Raw genomic sequence first — 17,416 nt, forward strand, 5'->3', positions numbered from 1 at the left:
CATTATTTTTATATAGTTATATAGTATAGTATATTGTTGCACCATTATATCAAATGGAAGTAATTGAGGAATCATGTACACCATTTTAATGAACTTTTCCCCAGACATTGAGTATGCTTCATATGGCTTCACTGTATTTCTGTCTTTCTCCCTCCAGGGTACTGAGGAAGTTCAGGTACCTTCTAAACCCCAGGCAGGTGTACAATTTGGAGCAAGGCGGACCAATAGTTGGGTAGGTCTGCTGAAATCATCTCTTCATTACGATATTCAGTTCAAGGATAGAGCAGTGTTTGCTTGTCATGTCTAAGGGAGACAAAATTATGAGGACCTTGCTAGATTTGGTTGCTAGATTGTGATCCTGAAGTTTTGGACACAGTAACAGGTCCTGTCTGTAAACAAGTGTAAAATAAAGATGCTTTACTTGAGTGAGTAGGAATTGACACTAAGGCAACGCAAAATAGACCCCAAAATGTAAATAAGAGCATAAACATCTGTCCATGTCTCCTTATGATTATCTATCAGGGACATATATGAGGTGACATAAGCTGCTGCTTAAGGCCCCATGATGGACAGGAGGCCACTTACCAAGCGTTTGGTGAAGTTATCCAAAAACAGATTTTGATATTGTCAGATGTTCTTAAGAATACATGTGTTGAATGAATTAATGTATTGTTGTTTAATTTATTTATTTGTTTGTTTAGAAAATGTACTGTTCCGGGGTAATAGCTGTTGAAATTCAATATCTGCATCAGACCGGGAAAATCCTTGGGCCCAACCTGTCAACTCACACCTTCCATAATGATGCAATTACTGAGAAGCAGCGCAATTCTTTTAAGCATTGATTGCAGATGTGCAAGCAATGTATGTTACTGTGATTATTATCTAAATTTGGGGTTTTCAGAATGAAAGCATGAATCTAAATTATAAATACAGTCAGGGAGCGGACTACTCTGATGACAATGTTTTCCCTCCATGTCAAACTGACCTGCTGTGAAGGTTAGTGAAGGGGAATGAGAACACTGCATTACTGTGCTGTGCATGCATCTTGACACACATGAACACACACTCATACATTCATTGTAGACTGAGGACTTTTTATACTTTGAACTGAAGGCTGATGTACATGCAGGATTCATGCTGGAAAAATGCCAGATACAGTGTGAGATGCTTCCAAACTTTACCTGAAGGGTAAAGCATTTCTCTTTCTCTCCCTCTATCATGACTCAATACAGTTCCCTCCCTCCACAGCCCATTGGACTACAATATTGACTTCAAGAGAGAAAAGACCAGTTAAAAGTTACATGATGTTTCATGTGAGGAAAGACGTGTGACGTGTGTCAACTGGAGCTTATTATGAAGCTATGATATTTATGTGAGATTTCTTGATATGTGAGGTATATCTGGAATTTTACTTTTTATTAAATCATCATATGCCTTTAATACATTTCTGGACAATATCAATACTTGGATATTATTAAAAGAAATGTGATAGCCCCTTTGCACATTGGAAATATTATTTTCCCTCTGTCCTTTCTATAAGGCAAAGAATATTTTATCATGAGTGTAAAGGAATGATGTGATTATTGGCAAGGAAGGTTTTTTTTAACATGTCAGTCTTCTCAAGTAGTTATTGTGCTTTATCACTGGTAATCCACAGCATGTCTTCCGAGGTGATGAAATGTTGTTACTGTAGAGCAGCTGGTTAGTTGAATTGTCGTATTGCTGCTAAGAAGTGTTGGTGCTGTGTGCACAAATGCATATAAATACATACAAACCCTTTGTACTGGATGAAGGCCTATTGTCACATAAAGGGTTAACCCATTGCCAGCTGAACTCTCTCCTTCTGTTTCCATGGGTTCCCTAGCAACAGCCTCAGCAGACTTTGAGAGGAGAGGGAGCTCACTCTGAGTTCTTTTTCGGGAATGCAATAATTTAGCTGTCTCTTCAGCCATTTCAGACTTTCTTTCTTTCCATAAATGTAGATTTCCATTCGGTGTTCTTGTCATGCATAAATCATAGCCCAGAACACTTAGAACTATGTGGCTGCAAAAAAATCATACTGACATGTAAGTGTTTTGTTTGTTTGGAAACACTTCTCTATGTTGTGGAAATCATCCCCACATTGGTTGCATGTTAGCAAATCACTTATTATGCTGCCTAGCCTCAATTGTATTCACCACGAGATGCAGACAATGCTTAATAGGTGGTACAGGCTGTTATTGTTTCTTACCAGGTGGTCGGTGTGAAAGGTGGCAATGTCCTGTTTGTTACTGTCTCATGATGGAGAGAGATTAAAGCTGCTATCAACACCTTTTGTCCCAAAACACATAAAAAGGTTACTTTGAAGGGCTGCCCACTCTGTGGCTTAGGTTATTAGGGCAAAGAGTGGGGTGAACACAACCGAGAGCACACACAATGATACAACTCAGTGCTTTGCAAATCCCAATGATAACCAGTATGAAATCAAATCATATAGTTAATCACCTATAAATAAACATTAATATATTGTGACATTTAGATAGTGGAACCTTGTGGTGAATGAGTCAAACAACGCATCTGTTTTGTGCTTGTGTCAGCATGTTTGAGTCAAACCTATAGATCTCTTGTCACCCTAGGCTCAACTTTTTCCACGATGTCCCTGATTTCCGGGTACTTGCTTGTGGAGGTGATGGCACTGTAGGCTGGATACTAGACTGTATAGGTATACTATATCTATATCTGAATATACGATGGCACAAAATGACAGGTTTCTGGATTGTTGTTGTTTTCAGTAGTGTTGTGTCAGTAAGATAGATCCTCTGTTTTGCAGATAAAGCCAGCTTTGCCAGGCATCCTCCAGTGGCCATTCTCCCTCTGGGCACTGGGAATGACCTGGCTCGATGTTTACGCTGGGGGGGAGGTAAGGTCTGTCTGTCTGTCTGTCTGTCTGTCTGTCTGTCTGCCTGACTGTCTGTCTGTCTGTCTGTCTGTCTGTCTGTCTGTCTGTCTGTCTGTCCGTCTGTCCGTCCAACTGTCTGTCTTCTTTACGATCTTGTGCATGTACAAATGCAAGGAAAATAGTTTGAACCATGGGTTAGTAAATTATGTAACAACTTCAGAAAATAGTAAAAGATGAATCACAACAAGCATTGTTTTTTTTTTTGCTTAATCAGCAAATACAGTGAATGATCACAGGTGATTGGTCTTTAGTTTAAAAGAGAATGCTGTGGTCCTTGGTGTAGTAACCAGGTGAAAATACATCACTACTGTACCTAAAGCAGTGCTATGTAATTTTTGAAGCCCCCCAGCATGTGCTATTGTTAATAACAACCATTCATTCAGCGTGTCTCTTGGTTTTACCTTTTGTTTCAAAACTTTCTTCATATAGCTCCATCCTCTTGTACAGTCTACACCGCAGTAGCCTGCAGCTCAGGTGTGTTTGTGTCTCTCTATTCACAGGCACACAGAAGAGTGTTGGCGGGTCAGATCAACAAGCAGACACCATGCATGTGATTACATAGAAACACACCTAAGATGTCTAGCAGACTCACTGTAGTGGAGACTGGATTAGAGGACAGAGCTCAGTGAAGAACGAGTACTTAATACATATTTTAGCAATTTTGTACTTCACTACATATTCGAGAAACTATACAACGTGAGAGTGTACTTTGGGCTGAGCTCGTCAGGTTGGCAGCTTAACGAGAGTCAGATAAGAATTCAAAGCTTAGAGGATTCAGATTAGTCCTCCGAGGTGTAATGAGTTGCAATAGTTCTCAGAGATAGAAATCAGTGTGTGTATCCTGTGTCAGACTGAAAACTGTCAATATGTGGAATCCCTCGCCAGCCATTTATTTATTGCAATACTTCGGGTCAGTAATTAGAATGGGTGGGTATGATGTTATTGGTTGATTTTTTAGCTGAATAGATCATGTGTCCCAGAAACAGACAGTAGAAGCTACACATAGTATGATGAATATACACACAGGTGTAAACAGTGGGAGAGGGGGATCATTTAGATGCCAAAGTGTTTTGTCTCACATGAGGTGTGACAGCAGCTGTCAATTATGTGAGTTGATGAGTATGTGACAGAAGCTTTCACTGATGATTTGTGTTGTCATCTTTGGCCGCCTGAAGTCTCTGAATATTCTGAACTGTAGAGAAACTGTAGAATAAGACTGCTGATAATGGCTGTGTAGCCACAGCTTCATATAGCTTATATTCTTTCAATGCATTTCATTCCAGCAATAGTACTAACACATCAAAAAAGTTATAGCAATGGGTGGCACTTGGCTTTATTGTTCTCTTTCACTCTCTTTCTCTCTCTGCCCTCCCTCCCCAATATTATATTACAGAAAATTACATCTTATTTTACAAGATGTGATTAGATGAAGTAACTAGTGTGTCTGTACATATCCTCTTTCCAATTAATCTTTGTGCTTTTCTCTCTGGTTGACTTTGACAGGCTACGAGGGAGGCAGCCTGCTTAAGTTCTTGTGGGACATTGAGCACAGCACAGAGGTGGTACTGGATCGCTGGAACATAGACATCGTCCCTGATGATAAGGAGGAGAAGGGAGACCCTGTTCCTTACAGCATCGTCAACAACTACTTCTCTATTGGAGTGGTAAGGAGAAATCCCAGTTAGACAATTCATCGGTTTGATATTAATAGGTAACAAACATAGTTACAAGAACAACAACAACAATTATTTGTATTATTAGTATTTGTGTTAGTAATAATAGAACAAAATGGTAACTTCTCAGTTTATCATTACATCAAATAATCCATTACAGAGGATAGGACATTCATGTAATTCAATTTCAACCAACATCCAACCTAGCAGGGAATAGTTGTTAAATCAGCACATTGTAGTTGAAGTTGATAAGCACTACAGTTACACTAGGCGTTTCCTGCAACTTCTAAAATCGTGAATATCTCATCAGGCCACATTAAGTAGCAGTTACACTTTGACAGTTCAATACTATCAGATGTCACATCCGATTGTATTATCCCACGCAATAGTTAAAACAACTGGAGAAGACATCGGGAAAAATGGCTCTCGTGTTGATGAGGTTGTGCTCCTCTTTGTTTTGATGCAACTGATGAGAGGTCGAGAAGAGCCCGCATGAGATGCACACTGATGAGTAGGCAGCAGCGAACACAAGCTATTAAAGCAAGTTTAGAGGTCTTGCGTGCAACTGTTTAGGTGGAGAGAAAGGTATGGATGGCGCAGTCAGCACTGCTGGACCCAAATTGTCCAAAACTTGACTTATTCCGACTTGAGTCGGAATAAGCACATCTTCAGCTGCACATCTTCAGCTGCAGCTTCTCCTTTACTGTCAGCACACTCATCTCTGTGTCCCGGTGTCTTTGCGTAAACAAGTGTCTATTGCGCTCTGGTGATTAGCCACCGGGTCATGCCAGTGTGCCATTGCGCATTTGTTCGGGGTAGGTAAAGCATTTATATTGACCATGTCTGAAGCCCTCTTCTCCTTGCGCAGAGCGTACATAAACGCCTGAATTTTGCCAGGAGGAAATGTAGTGAAAAGTGTTTTAATGATGTGTGTGTCCGGTGAAAGTGTTTTGACACGTCCTTGCAGTTACACTACGAGAAAATCAGATCCCAATGGTTCTGCAGATCTGACCTCAATCTGACAAATATCTGATATGGCCTCAGTTACACTATGCCACTTCATGTTCAAAGCTCTTTATTTGTCATACAAAGTATAGTGGTAGTGCTGTAATATCATGCGTGGCTGTGGAGGATTCTTATGGCGTTTGAGTAAAAACTTGTGAAGCGCTTCCCTGACTTCAGCAGCCTGAACAATTAGTGAAGGCAGTAGCTCAGTGGGTAGAGCTTCCGCTTGGGAACCAGAGGGTCGCTGGTTCTAGTCCCTGCCGAGGTGCCCCTGAGCAAGGCACCGAACCCTCAATTGCTCCCCCCTCTGCGAAGGGTGGTAATGTAATGTAAGTCGCTTTGGATAAAAGCGTCTGCCAGGACACATGATGTAGTGTCCTGGTTAGGTGGGGTCTTTCCTGATGGTAAGCTTGGCAGAGCGTACCAGGTCCTGTACCATGCAGTTTCCAAACCATGTGGTGATGCTTCCCATTAGAATGCTGTTCGTGACTGCCGTGTACAATTTCAGGATGATTGGTGACATCTTGAATTTCCTGATTCGCCTGAGATAGTACAAGTTTGGTCTGGCTTTGCTGATGATGGAGTTAATGTCTGTGCTGCAGGTGAGGTCCTCTGTGACGTGAATGCCAAGCCTGACACACCTCACCCTCTTCACTTGGTTACCACTGATGAAGAGGGGTACAGCTTCCATGCTGCCTCCTTGACGTCCACTACCATGGTCTTGTCGATTTTCAGGGAGATATGGTTGGCACGGTACCACAACGAGAGATTGTTCACCTCGTCCAGTTAATCCTTCTCATCATTGTTGGAGATCAGCCCCACCACCACTGTGTCATCTTTGAACTTCACAATGGAATTGGTGGGGTGTGTCCAAGGTGTAGAAAGAGTCCAGGAAGTCCAGTACCCAGTTGCATAGGCTGGTGTTATCTACCCTAGCATGATAGGATATAAGAAAAAGGAAATGCCACATAAAATGGCAGAGTGTAACCGTAGCCTTAGTCCGGCTATCAGATCTAGATTATGTGTGCAAATGATCCATTGTCTCAGAATGTGGAATTCACCTAATAAAACATTGAAGGAATCTGAATAAATGTTGTAGGTGTTAACAGTGCTGGCAGTAGTGACACTTTTATCACACAGAGCTCATGGGATGCTTTTCACTGCTTTTACAGCCTTGAGACTTGAAAAAGATTTCTATCAATTACCATCAGTTTGCTCAGCCATGAATGTGAACATACGTAAATGCTTCATTGAGTGACCTCAGTTCAGTGCGCTCAAACTAGCCAAACATTGAATTGAACAAATCATTGAATCAAATGAGACTTTATAGAGGGCTGTCTGCCTTCTGCCCTTGCAGTTAGTCGCTTTATCCATTGTAGTTGCAATTGGTTTTATCCAATATGGCACAAAATGGTGACCTAACAACGTCTTAATTCCTACCAGGTATTTTTTGCATACAAATAATTTGTTTTTTACAATTTAAATGCCAGTTCTGCCCATGATGATACCACAATATTGTAGTTCAACAAGACATCAGTTTTTGCAAATAGAAATCCAGACTTCTGCTGTTGTAATTTTGAAATCAGATGTAAATCAAGTCAATTAGGAGTCACCGAATTAACCTGCATGTCTTTGGACTGTTGTTATTCACACTGCTGCACCAGCATCACTGTACAATACATACAGTATGTGAATTCTGTTTGAGGAAATATTATAATTTGATCAATTTTAATTTCAATACTTCCATTACGTTTTGATGTGTTGCTGAGAGACAGACATACAAGTACTAGTAAAAGCATAAAGCTGGGGAACAATAGTCTGCTTTGGGGAGGGAAGGATAATAGCAATAAAAAGGTGAGATGGAGTGGGTACTCCCTTGAATAAATTAATTTACAGTGAACATTGAAAAAATGTACATGGTATACTAAACAGCACGATAATGCATATGATTTAGTGGCAGATGTTATTGAGAATTGATGGCCATGATGACCACATTATGTGATCAAGATTGACAGCTTCAATTGGTAGATTTGTCAGTGAGATTTGCTATGCCTCTTTGGCAGGTTAATGTCTGTTTTCCAATTTAGGAGGAGGAAAAAAAACTGCAGCTGCAGATTGAAGTTGCTTAGCAACCCTTTATCCTGTATCCCAATGGAGAAACTTCTACAAACGCTCAGGGACATTTGAATGGCTTCTGTGAGACCATCAGAGTGCTAGTCTCTGCTGATTGAGATCGTCAAAAAGTGAATTTGCTCCAAAACAAAGCGATACCAATAATGTACTGTTTTGTTTAGACTAATACATCAATCAGGGAGGCATTTCCACCACCACCACCACCTCTGTTTTGTGGAGCATTCAAACCTTCACAATTCCGTTTCCCCTTCTTCAACAGATTATATGTTACAATATGGTAATACACCTGGATAACACAAATGTAGTTAACAGCCTCCTTTGACAATCTGGCACAATACAACACAATGACTGGTGATCGTGCTGTGTGACTTTGTGCTGAATTGTCACCATAGCAGCTAAGGAAGGAGAAGGAGTTCTGCTGGAGCCTTTAAGTCTAAAAATAAAGCCCACAGCCAACCTTTAGAATAAAAGGCTATTAATAACTAGACTTGCAATCAAGTTTGAAAGGGGTTCAAGCCCCATACGACAATCATAAACCATGGGGTGGTGGTATTGGGTCACTTGTGAAGGAATAGCATTTCAGATGAACTCTCTTTGTATTTTCACGCTATGAAGGAAATTTGTAAGTCAATCTAAAATACTTGGTTTTACAGAGACACAACTGTCTTCAGTAGTCATGTTTTCTAACATGGTAAGTCTGTTACAATATTTTTCTGGCCATATCTTTGTTTATGTTTGGTGTGACCGTCTAGCCATTAGCCTGAGTTTTTGTTTCCCCTGACTGTAAATGTAAACATTTGGAAACGGTGGACATGTGTCATGTTATTGTTATTGTTTACTGCAGGTATTATTCACTTGTATATCTTTGATAAACATCGGTTGACATCACCTATTAAAGCATCACTGCGGACTTTGTATAGACACAAACTCAAAGCCCGCAGGCCGAATCCGGCCCGGCAAGTCATTTTCTGTGGCACGTGAGAGCAAAGAGCTTTTAAGCGTAAATTGTCCATAAACTACATTTGTCACAATGCATGTTGATTTTGTGACTCGCGGAGTGACGGCATCCCGACAATAAAATGCAGCGTTTCCACAAAGTGTCAGATCAGCGTTTAACGAAGGTGATTTTCAGAGGATAGATTCTCTGATATTTTAGTAAATGATGCCTTCATGTAATCTCCGTCTGTGAACGGCTTTCCGTGCCTTACGATATTCTCAAATCAATCTTCTTGATCGATTTACTCTCTCCAGCTTTCCACAGCAGTATCCAATCTTTTACATTCATTTCCTGCTTTGTACTTTTCAGTAAATGCTGCGTGTTTGTTTGGAAATGTCTTTGAATATTTTGCCTTTTACTTCTCTTATTTATTTGAATTTCTCTTTAATTTCTCTCCATATAGCAAGCACATTATTATTATTTATTATTATTTCTCTCGTGTATTGTTGTCAGTGAAAGCAAGTTGTAACTGTCCAGGCAGAGTCCTATGACTCTCTATGTTCCTCCAAGACTTTTTTGGAGTTATCCACAGATAGTGAGTCAGTTCAGTTCACATTTCTACACAGATGTGGAAATGTATGTACATTTAAAATCATACAAGTTGTTTTATATATACCTTATTGTTATTATTGTTTATTGTTGAAATTGAAATTCTTATCCACAGAAGGGGGCCCTGCAGAAAAAGTTTGGGAACCACTGACTTAAGAAATTTCAGGTTGTTCATCATGTGTTTTGTAAAAAGATAGTTATATAAAAGTAAACATTTGCAATATGAACCTCTACTTCTTTGCACTAAAACAAAGGGAAAACTTGGAGTTGTCCATTCACACCCATTTATAGGTTATTATGATATGATTTTACTAATCCGGCCCACTTGAATCTAAATTGGGCTGAATGTGGCCCCAAACTAAAATGAGTTTGACACCCCTGCAATAAAGAGAGGAAGTAATTGCGGAGAAAGAAAATTTCCCTGTTTTTCATACATATTAGGAACAGCTGAAACTGGTGTGATTATAATTGGAATAGAATTCGCCATGTAAACACATAAAATAAATCAATTTTATTACTTTCATCCCTACTCTGGATTAGAGTCTCTGCTTTCATAGACTCTTCCAGCATATTACATATTACACAAATACTGGTAACATAATCTTGTGCACAGGCAGTTGGTGTATGGTTTTGATTATTTGTGTGAAACTGCTTAGCACATTAACAATGCGCCAATGCGGCATAGCCACAAGTGAGCCATGGTGACAGATGGCTGCTTATCTGGGTGCACACAACACCTGAACAAACCAATGTCTGACTCACATAAATGATGTAACTATTAGCAACCCCTCAAATCTGGTTCCAAAGCCATACAGGGTTCGCATTTCCTGCCATCCCATCATAGACATTGCTTCTTGAGGATTGGTTGCTATGGTGTTCGGGGACTGGCAAGGCCACATCTGAAAGATTCCACAGTCATCTGTCCTTTATCTCACTGACTTAATTGTGCATGACATAGTGTACAGCATGTGGCCGGCTGAGCCACAGAACTCAGAGCTGTGAATCAGACCATGTATTTTGTGATGTTTTTCTTCAATCTGTGCACACACATGGCCATTAATGTAAGGTGTACTTCGTGCAAATAAAACATTGTTCATAGCTAAATCTCTCTTAAAGATGACAAATAATTCATTCAGTGTGTTTTCACTGAACAGGACCTCTTGAAGCCTGATGTAGGGGAGGATCTGTGTAAGTCCTAAAGTGCCTTCAGTTGACCCTCAGTCTGGAAAGAATCTTGTGAGAGAAACATGAGAGGAGGAAATCCCACCATGTCAGCAGCCATTACTGATGCCACCTCATGCGGCACTGGGGGAGCTGATCCCTCTGTAGCATGTCTCGGTGGGGTTTGTGTGGCTGTTGCCACATGTGTAAATGTGTTTGAATTTGTCTGCTCATGCATGTTTTGTGTGTTCATGCCATGTGAAAGCTGATTCCTAAAGTGAATTCCCAGTTTTCACAGTGTACTGCAATCCCGGCTGATCCTTTTGTTGCTTTAGGGTTTAGACCGTGGGTGATATTTCTTTGTTGGGATAGTTGATCAATACAAAAATATGCAATGTTATATATTATGCAAAGTTGTTCTTTTTGTTGAAGTCGTTACACAAGCCAAAACCATTCCTGCAAGGAACCAAACTCCGCTCTCAGGATATCTCATGAATTGAGGATATAAGTAGGTCATAGTTTGATGAACAAAGGCACACTGTTAATTTGTAATGACACTATGTAACCCTCAGATGGAAAGCAACTGTAAAGTACTTGCTACATGGAGGTTTAGTCCACTGTCCTGGGGTATGTATTAAGCACTTAAAAAAAGATTGTGCGTGCTTGCATGCATGCGCCAAAGGCTGGCACAGACTCAAGGTCAGTGGAAGTGTCAGTGACAGGAAGTCGGTGCCTGCATGGTTCGGACTAGGTTACCACTGAAATGAATGGCCATGCTAAGTGACACCTGGCCAGCCCATAAAGAAAGAAGGAATGGGAGCTCAACAACACACTGGACACATACGTTGTCACACGTATGGTCTGTTTTTAAGATGAAGATCCTTTATCTCGCCCTATGTAAATAACATTCCATTTTCAATAACTTACTTGAAGTATTTCCTCAGTGAGTGACATTAGCACCTGTTGTTGACAAGTCGGATGGAGTATCCATGAAGTTACAGATCACACTTGTGTCCCCTGAGCAATTACACAAGCTCAAAGTGTTAGTGATTTGAGATCAGTTTGTGTTTCTTAAAGCAGTAATTACATGTTTGTAAGTTGTACTGAAGTCAAATTCTGATCCATAAGCAGGTGTATTTCTGTGGAATAAATCCTCACAATCAAATATGTTGTTTGCCTTACATTGAGTGGGCTACCTACTCCAAGTACTATGGATGGTTCAAACACAAGAGGACACATTTCCTCATTACTTTTCCATAACTTGAGTTTTGTTCCAAGTAAAAGAGGTGGCTTGCTTGCTCAGAATGCTTAGGCTAATTGCAAACCAATGGAGCATATACATACTTCTTAAAATTTACTATTTTACATCTTCTTAGAGAGCAAATGGCAATTCTTAAAACGTTTTAGGCTTTGTATGTGATAAAAGGTTACACACATAACCTTGGCTGGACTTACAATTCTATTATATAGGGATAACCTGGTAAACCAACACTGATTTCTAGATTTAAATCTGGTTTTAGTGTTAATATAACATTTGGGATAGGGGTCCATCAGCTGCAGGCGAGATCAGGGAGTGACAGAATGGAATGCGTATCTGCAATATCTAGTGTGTGATAACATTTGTAACAGGAGACATTTGTGTGAAAACATTTGGTTATACAAGTTGATGCATTTCATAAATTGTTGTAATTTTCCATTACATTGATCACAGATTATATTCAATCTGCGAGATACAATAATTACGCTGAAGACTGCCTTTATGTTGTGAAGGCAGTCAAATCAAATCCAACTTTATTTTAAGGGCATTTAATTTGAATGGTTCAGTGCTCTTTAAATAAAATCATAACAAATAGGACAATACATACATACAGGATCCTCTGAAGTGAAATACATGTGCCGCATATGACTGTTCCATATTGTTTCTATTGACCCGTCTTTTCAGACACTCCCCCTTTTATGGGAGCGTTGGCGCATTAAGAAAGCTGGCATTAACAAAGTGTTTTCATTAGCAGCATCGTGATACCATTGAGGTCTGATTGCGGGGCTTAAAGTTTGTCAAGCCAGTTTATGCATACAAGGCCTTTGTAGTACAGGCCCCAGGCCAGCGGTACGGTGACCGTGTATATTCAATTTCCCCTTGATTGGTTTCCCCAGTGTTCCACAGACAGTACAGCTGAAGATGAGGGGTTTGGTGTTAGAAGCAGACTATGACATTTTTGTTTGACATTAAGCTAGTCTCGCCTCTCTCCAGGGACCAGAGAGACACAACAGGGGTGAAATAACTTTGCCACTAGCACCGCCTTCAAACGGCAAGATTAAAGCAGCCTTAATAACATGGGCAACTTTGAGTGATGCTAAATGTCACGTATTGTCAATGGTAGATTTTTCAGGGGGACAGGACACACAAGGTGATGCTGGTCAGTGATTGTGCAACAAGGTACTGAAGCAAGGCAAGGCAAATTTCTGTGTATGTGTATCACACAAAGAGGTCATTCAATGTGCTTAACAGAAAATAAAACAAGCATGTTAACAAACATAAAAGAAGAAAAAAATAAGAAAACAGTACAAAAACACAGATTATAAAGTGGATAGTAGTAAGAAGGTGCAAGATAAAAGATTATCTGAAGGCGGAGGAGAACAGAGCAGTGTTATAGCTTTTTTTTTAAGCCAACTACATTTTGGGCAGATTTGATCTCTGTTGGGAACTAGTCCCAGCTGTGGGCAGCATAATGGCTGAACCCCATCTCACTCTGTTGTTAAGTCATTGCTTGACTGTATGGAGCTAATATTTGATCTGTTTTCTACTTTCTGATGGAAAAAAGAAGCAAACCCATTACACTTTTTAGTCAATATAAACTCTTGAGGTAACTGTGTTGGGGGATTTGTTACTCTTTCCACAGTGGCGAATAAAGCTTAATATTCCCATTTATAATGTTAGAGAAGAAAGATTGCCTAGCCCTGTGCAATGCAGAGTTATGGATATAGAGCCTCCTCAAAAATGGCATGGTCAATTTGAAGCTTAGTTTTTCTCCATTTGCGCTCAGCTTAGCGGCATTCTCTCTTTTGATTTGTTACTGCAGTGACATTTCTCTGTGGTCCTTTTTGTCATTTTACCCTTAACGCTTGCAATAGTAACAAGGAACCTGAGAATTTTATAATTAATCAGAGCTGGGCGTCCACAGACTCAGCTTTGTCATAAATATAGCTCCTCAAACAGAGTGCTGTATTCTCATTAATGTGTGTCTTATTGACAGTTTTAGATCTGGTTTGGGTGGTTAGAGTGACCAGCCCATCACAGAAAGAATCAGAAGGAGCATAGTCAGTAGCATTCACACAGGGAACACTGAGGGTGGAGGGTGTGGTTATGGCAGTGAGTGGGATTATTTGTACTCTGAGAGAAGCCAATTGAGTCACCTACTGTAAGTTATTAACTATAGGGTAGGGTAGGGAAATGTCACAAAACTCCCATTTAGTGTGTTGAACTGGATGAGGTGAAATTGTTGATTGTGTGCCGTAATTTGTGACTGCTCTTCAGGGTTGGAGTCTTAGTCGAGGGTCTTCATGCAGAATTCACCCCCAGCTAATTGCATGACATTTAAGTAAATTTAACAGAATATGTACCTTGTGATTGAGTTCACCTTGTGATGACTCAAGGAGCTGACACGCAAACTTTTATTTTGTTTCATTGTATTGCTTTAACCAGCATTAGCAGTTTTCAGAAGTATTTATTTTATACAAAATGTTGTACTTTTCACTCACAACCCATTGCACAGTTTCACAATTATATAGTTATAATGTTATAATCAAGCCACCTTGAGCTCAGGAAAGAGGAAATGAGTAGTGAATTCCCGAACATCCCAGTCAGATAAGGGAGAACACAAAACTCATTCAGGAAATGAAGCTGTCAGTCGGTATTGTCAATGGATTGTGTACCTAAATCCTGTGTGTAAATTTAGTCAAGATATGTATAAATTACAGCTTGAACCATAACCCCTCACTAATTTATCATTTCAAAGAACACAGCCATCAATTTCCCCAAATTTGCAATTGAAAACACACAATTTCCCCCTTTATTAATGCCTAAGATTATATTAACTTAATATAAACCAGTACAATCAATTTAGAACAAAGGCTAACTATTTCTGGGTCTTCACACACCAGGGTTTTGGTGTAAATCCTCCTTTAATGGCCATAATGTTGTAGCGAGCCATGGGATTGTGATATTAGAGGCACAAGACTAGGGGTTTAGCATTGGCCTTTATTGATTAGCAGATATCATCAGGCACACATTACTTTGTTTTCCCAACGGCGTTGCATGCATGAAGTCATTCGCAGAAGAAACACTCTCACTAATGGTACCACTAGCTATTACAACATAATTACATCCAAAAGTAAATAACATTAAATACTACTACTAACAATTAAAGAGAACGTTCATGTGAATAACAGTAACTACCAGTACTATTAAATAATTAAAGAAACCAATCAAAGTAACGGTAAAACAGTAAACACACCCCACCAAACACCGCCCCAAAGGATTATAGGAAGTCCCTAAACACCCATAATCCCCAAACACGCTACATTATACTTAAGGTTACCGACCATCAAAGGAACTTTGTTGATACCATTTGATAATGAAGTGTGTGTGTGTGTGTGTGTGTGTGTGTGTGTGTGTGTGTGTGTGTGTGTGTGTGTGTGTGTGTGTGTGTAAATGCATGTCATATACAGTAAATAGGGAATAACAGCAAAACTTAAATTAATGAGTTTGATAGAACATTTTTAACTAACCCTGCCTACTTTCATACGTCGCCATACTTAACCAATCGCTGCATGAGCTGCACTTGCCTGTCAAGCAGGCTGAGTATGAAAGAGACACTCTGATATAGGAAAGGTTCTTCTTCTATCGCTGTCAAACTGGAACAATGCAGCCTCTGCCATTGTATTGATACGCTCTTAGTTAAGGAGCAGATTGACACATGCCATACACACACAAGAACTACATCTATGTTAGCCATACCACTTTCTCTGATATACTGTTGATTCTCTCAGCCCCAGTATCGTAAGAGTAAAAATTAACTGTGACTGATTATCAGTGACTGATGGATCAATTCCTCAGCCTTAACTGATTACATCAACTTAAAGCTCAAGTGTCCAGTTCAGCACTGACAAACAAACAAACAAGCTGAAAAAAGGGGTTAAACAGGCAGGGCAGGGGTGTGGCCTCATTAGATCTCTGAGTAAGCTTTAACTTGATGATGCACCTTGTCACTTTTAAACTCTATGTCCCACCTTGCATTTTACGCCCGATCTAATTTTTAGACTAAACTCTAAAGCACTTGTGCCAAGGTTGCACAATTACTACTATAAACATACTAAATGCAAAGAAATTCTACATCTTAATCTTCATCAAAACAAAATACAAAAACATCCCATCCCATCCTCCAGGGTTTCAAAATACCGGGGTCGTTTTGCCTTGATTGCTGTTTACAGCCTTTTTTTAAAAATGATAGCCTCTTAAGGATGAATTCTACCTGTAAAACCAGGTAATTGCTAAATAATTTTATGCTGTTGATGGAGAGTTTATTGCTGGTAACTTTGAGTATATGTTCTCTCCAACAGGATGCCTCCATTGCCCACCGATTCCATCTGATGCGGGAAAAGCACCCTGAGAAGTTTAACAGCAGGTGAGATCATATTTTGGGAGTGAATGTGCAGCAGTATGTAGCCAATGAAATGGTGGAAAGTGATACTTTACATGCCATTTTGTCTGTGTCCATTGTATGCTTGGTGCTTGGTTAGCAAACAAGCAATCTTGCAATCAGTAATTGACCTTTAGTTATTTTAGTTATTTTATGAACATGGTGGGAACAAGGATATGTTATAAACATGAGAGACAAGCTGAGAAGGAAACAGCAGCCAGTTATGGTGACCTGACATGAATATCAACCTGGAGGTTCAAATGACATCAATGCTGATAGTCCAATTGCATCATTGTTGTAAGTATTCCAGATAGTAAGGTTAAATGTTCAAGAGGAAAAGGTAGGGGGGGATAAAAGACAAAAGAAAAAGATGAGAAAGGGGACACACAACAGCTGTATACAAAGCTTTTGTAGATTGCCCAGGGGGCTGTACAATGAGCTAGCTAACTAGCTCAACTGACCTCGGCCGTGTTTGCGTATGCTGCCCTTACAAAATCAAAATCCTGCAGTCAGGCTTTATGGATATCGCAAAGCCGCTAATAGGCAATATTTGTTATTGCCGGTCTTGTTAAAGCGGAGACGTGCACACTCCAATAAAAAGGGGGTGTATCTGTAAAAACAAGCCTGTAGGAACAAGATGGAACAGTCACATTCAGATACAAAATTCACATCAGGGAAACTTGTGTGGGCGCAGTGACGTGCGGTGAGGTTGGTGGCTGGGGAAGCACTGACTCTTTCAAAGTCAGATTTACAAATATATGAATTCAACACAGTAGCATAAATTAACACCATTCAACTGGCTGCTTGCACATTGACTACTGGTTATGTTTCATATCCCACATCAGCATTCTTTCCGCACACATAGGTAAATATTCGGCCAATGAAGAATTTATAAATAAAATTATAGTGGCTCAGAGAGAGCGCATTTGCTCTGCTGCACCCTCCGTTTGTTCCTAATTTACCATCACAGTTCCACAATTCATACTCATTCAATACAAATGAAACTATACAGTCCACAACAAAAAGACAAAAGTAGTTTCTATTGTTAAAAATAACTTGATATTTTTCATTATCTTTTTTATATATATATTTGAAGGATTGCGCAATCCGAGAGGAGGCACAGCCCGTCGCTGCCTCCCTTCCCCGGTATTTGAACAGGAAATGACACAAATTCAGCGATATTGACTATAAAAATCATTTGAATGATTGGAATCACACAATAATTACATTTCTATCACAGATCAGTGGACAGTGGATTTTT

General features: G+C 39.8%; 1 protein-coding gene across 2 annotated transcripts in view; it reads left to right on the top strand.

The window, feature by feature from the left end:
• The window catches only part of dgkg (diacylglycerol kinase, gamma), a 71,857-nt gene that overhangs the window by 26,417 nt on the left and 28,024 nt on the right, over positions 1-17,416 (top strand). For both annotated transcript variants that reach the window (XM_076156201.1, XM_076156207.1), the window contains 5 exons: positions 158-232; positions 2,616-2,701; positions 2,810-2,899; positions 4,442-4,602; positions 16,076-16,140. In XM_076156201.1, coding sequence (XP_076012316.1) covers positions 158-232; positions 2,616-2,701; positions 2,810-2,899; positions 4,442-4,602; positions 16,076-16,140 — 477 coding nt within the window. The remainder of the gene's footprint in view (positions 1-157; positions 233-2,615; positions 2,702-2,809; positions 2,900-4,441; positions 4,603-16,075; positions 16,141-17,416) is intronic.

This window comes from Genypterus blacodes, unplaced genomic scaffold (assembly GCF_046128005.1).
Source record: "Genypterus blacodes isolate CSIRO-AG114 ecotype Tasmania unplaced genomic scaffold, CSIRO-AGI_Gbla_v1 ptg000008l_1, whole genome shotgun sequence".
NCBI lineage: Eukaryota > Metazoa > Chordata > Actinopteri > Ophidiiformes > Ophidiidae > Genypterus > Genypterus blacodes.